Below are 3,587 nucleotides of genomic sequence, written 5' to 3'. Positions count from 1 at the left end.
CAACAATAGTATGGAATTTCAAACAGTGATTTCTTAAGTTGTATTTTTTTTTTTAAAAATAACTTATAATTAATACAGGTTTAATTGAGAGATAGGTAATTGTCGTCTTGATTGTTGAGTGAATGAGACGTTACTTTTTCGTGAGATTAAGGCCTTGAATAGAGAAAGCATAATAGGCAGAGCAGATTAAGTGATTCAAGCAGATCAAGCAGAATAAGACTTTGAATGGAAGAACAAAAAAATAACAGATCACCCTTTAATGTAGTCCTTCTATCACTAAGTTACCATTCAATAATTTTTTTATTTTTAAAAATTAATGCAGATGAACTGTGTGCAGTTCATATTTTTTTGTCTTTTTGTGGTAAATGCAGAAGAAATATATGCAGATCTTGTCTACAGCTTTTTTGATGTTGTTCACCTTTGATCTGCACTTGAACAACCAAATATTTGATCTACTTTTATTCTGTTTGATCTGCTTGAACCACTTGATCTGTTCTGCTTACTATGCTTTCTCCATTTAAGGCCTAAAAATAGATTAAATATTTGGCTGTTCAAGTGCAGATCAAGGGTGAACAATATCAAAAAAGCTGTAGACCAGATCTGCATATATTTCTCCTGCATTTACCACAAAAAGACAAAAAAATATGAACTGCACACAGTTTATCTGCATTAATTTTTAAAAGTAAAAAAATTCTTGAATAGTAACTTAGTGATAGAAGGACTACATTAAGGGGTGATCAGCTATTTTTTTGTTCTTGCATTCAAAGCCTAAAAATTCCTACTTATTTTTCTTCAATTATCTTCCTCAAATCGCCTATTTAACCACCAGACGAAAGAACGAGTGAATAGATAAATTAACACAAAAGAAAGGTTTTGAAAGCTACGAGTTGAACAAGTGTAAAATGCTAACGATTGTAAATTACTGCGTAGAGGAAACTTTAAACACTGAATCTAGAGATAAATGTGTAGAAAAATAACAGATGAAATAGGAACCCGAGAGAAAAAGTCTTATGTTATACATGCATATATAGTGTAATTAAGTTATTTTTCGGCTAAACAGTGTTATGATCTCAAACCTAATTAGTTTGAAGTATCAAATGTTATAATTTTAATGGATGGTTATAGACCTATCTTGCCAAACTAGATCCACGAAGCTAAGGAGAAAAAATGAATAAATAATAAAGGTGTAGACGTGTAGTAGTACGTAGTTACATAAGTAAATAAATGTGAAAGCGAAGTTTTGGATTTTGGTGATGGTGATGGACTCATGTTACTGTCTGCATTTATTTTGGTACACCTTTCCAGCCGCATGGTGACTCAGACACAGTAAAATTAGAAGATGTTCTCTGTGCACACGCGATTAGTTTTGTGTGTATATTTAATTATATATTAGATCTTGTGTGACTTGGTGTAAACTGATTCAACACTGAGTTGAAAAAGAAAAAATACATACGCACATCGATCCCATTATCTGTGAACATCTAAAAAATCATTATAGTAATTAGATGGAAAACAAAAAAAGTTAGGCCCTCTAGAGCCCAATATGGTGTTGTGCCAGAAGTCGTCTCGCAAATGCACCACGGTGTAATCTACAACCTACACGTCTCCTCCAGACCCTTCCATAATACCAATTACGCCACGAGACATTAATTCATGTCGGCGAAGTATTGTACTTGTACACGTAGAGATCCACTGGAATCAGTAATATAAACAACACGATGAGAGCGTATTTGTAAGGAAGGATTAGTATAAAAGAAAGAGAGATATAAAACCAAGAAATCATCAAGTTTATAAAAAAGAAAGGAAGAAAAATAAAAAATGTCGAGTGATGAGTTCAGGCTGGTTTCGCCGACCATAGACAATGATGGGAAGCTGCCGAGAAAGTATACGAAGGGAGGTCAAGGTGTTAAGAAGGATATCTCTCCTCCTCTTGAATGGTATATATCGCAGTTTTTATATATATTTTTTAATTTATGACTTTGTTACATATACGATGGTGATACAATGATGAATTATAAAACTATGACCAAAAAAAATAACTAGTTATAAGAAAATAATTTATTTATTTAATAAAAACAGATAATTTATCAGTTTGTTATCATAATTAAAAGGCTTCGTAGCTTGGTTTCATTTTTCATTTTTCATTATATTCTCAATATAAATTAGCGACCGTAGGCCATGTGGCGTATCTAAAGCAACATTTCACGATGATTCTGTGGGTTTATGTAGGTACAACGTTCCAGAAGGTACGAAATCACTAGCCTTGGTGGTGGAGGACATAGATGCGCCGGATCCTAGTGGACCGCTAGTCCCATGGACGATATGGGTAGTCGTTGACATACCGCCGGAGATGAAAGGTATTCCGGAAGCATTTTCCGGCAAGGAGGAGCAGACCGCTGGTATCCGGGAAGGGAATAATGACCACAAGATTCCGGGATGGCGTGGTCCCCTTATGCCTAGTCACGATCACCGTTTCCAGTTCAAGCTCTTGGCTCTCGATGATAAACCAAATCTTGGTCATACGGTAACTATAAAACAACGTCGTTTGGCTTTTATTTTTATATATCAAATTTGTTTATGAGATGTACTGACTTTATCAAGAGTTGGTTTTAAAATGTCATATGGTGGCTCAGGTGACGAAAGAGAGATTGCTGGATGCGATTGAAGGACACGTGCTGGGAGAAGCGATCTTGACGTCTGTGGCCTAAACACTTGACGGGAAGTTAATATTAATCTGATAAATAATACATATGGACGATTATATCATATGCGAATGTATTCGTAGTTGGACTAAGAATTTTGTAATTTCATGGGCAAAAAAATAAAATTTGTTTGATATCGCAAACTCGAAGCCTAATATTTCGCCATAAATATAATTACTGTTAGATGGTAAAATATTATTGTTATTAATATCAAATAATCTCTTTACAAATTGAAGCGTATGAGTGTACCCAAAAAACGGATCCCCTTTTGATAAACTTTTGTCACCTTCGGCGTGTCGCAGCAGCTCGACTGTCAATGCCGATGCGTTCTGCGTACATTGGGAGACGAATGGTCTCTCTTATTTCTTGAAGCAGCACTTCCTCTGTGATGTTGTCGGTTATACTTTTTATCACCTATTTTCATACAGATAAACGAAACATATCAGCATTATCAGTGCTATACTTATTCTACAATTCTTATTTTCTTAGCAAGTTTTATTACTAACATAACAGTTATTAGGTTATTCTAGAAATTTTCTCATTGATCTTTATAAACAAGAATAAGATTAAATATACCGACCTTACGAGCGATCTCAATATCGTTTGGTGTAGGTTTATCCATTCTGATCCGCATGTAAACCCAAACTTGCTTCTCTGAATCCCACCTACACTCTAAAATCTTTCCGGAGTAAGTGGCCGGGTTCGAGTCATCATCTCTAAACTCAACCGAATAGCCTTCCATGAGCTTTTTCTTTCCTTTTTCGTGCAAGAAGAGCATTCTTCGCCCATCAGTCTCATCCATCTCGAACAGAAAGTCAAGTGAGTTCATTTCCGCATATTTCCACTTCAGTAGACCTTTATGGGTTCGGGGAACGTAGGGGTCGT

General features: G+C 35.3%; 2 protein-coding genes across 2 annotated transcripts in view; one reads left to right on the top strand and one right to left on the bottom strand.

Annotated features, from left to right (window-relative positions):
- On the top strand, positions 1,716 to 2,845 carry LOC104708980 (UPF0098 protein CPn_0877/CP_0992/CPj0877/CpB0906-like). The gene is made up of 3 exons (XM_010425638.2): positions 1,716 to 1,937; positions 2,230 to 2,524; positions 2,634 to 2,845. The coding sequence occupies exons 1-3, from the start codon at positions 1,819 to 1,821 to the stop codon at positions 2,706 to 2,708; spliced, it is 489 nt and encodes a 162-aa protein (XP_010423940.1). The 5' UTR covers positions 1,716 to 1,818; the 3' UTR covers positions 2,709 to 2,845.
- The window catches only part of LOC104708981 (mRNA-capping enzyme-like), a 6,720-nt gene continuing 6,079 nt past the window's right edge, over positions 2,947 to 3,587 (bottom strand). Inside the window, exons 15-16 of the mRNA XM_010425639.2 lie at positions 3,283 to 3,557; positions 2,947 to 3,116 (exon numbers count right to left, since the gene is read on the bottom strand). Of these exons, the coding sequence (XP_010423941.1) occupies positions 2,985 to 3,116; positions 3,283 to 3,557 (407 nt within the window). The 3' untranslated portion in view covers positions 2,947 to 2,984. The remainder of the gene's footprint in view (positions 3,117 to 3,282; positions 3,558 to 3,587) is intronic.

Source organism: Camelina sativa, chromosome 8 (assembly GCF_000633955.1).
Source record: "Camelina sativa cultivar DH55 chromosome 8, Cs, whole genome shotgun sequence".
In the NCBI taxonomy this organism is placed as follows: domain Eukaryota; kingdom Viridiplantae; phylum Streptophyta; class Magnoliopsida; order Brassicales; family Brassicaceae; genus Camelina; species Camelina sativa.
Note: the sequence above shows the minus strand (reverse complement) of the source record. Positions and strands in the feature narration are given on the sequence as shown.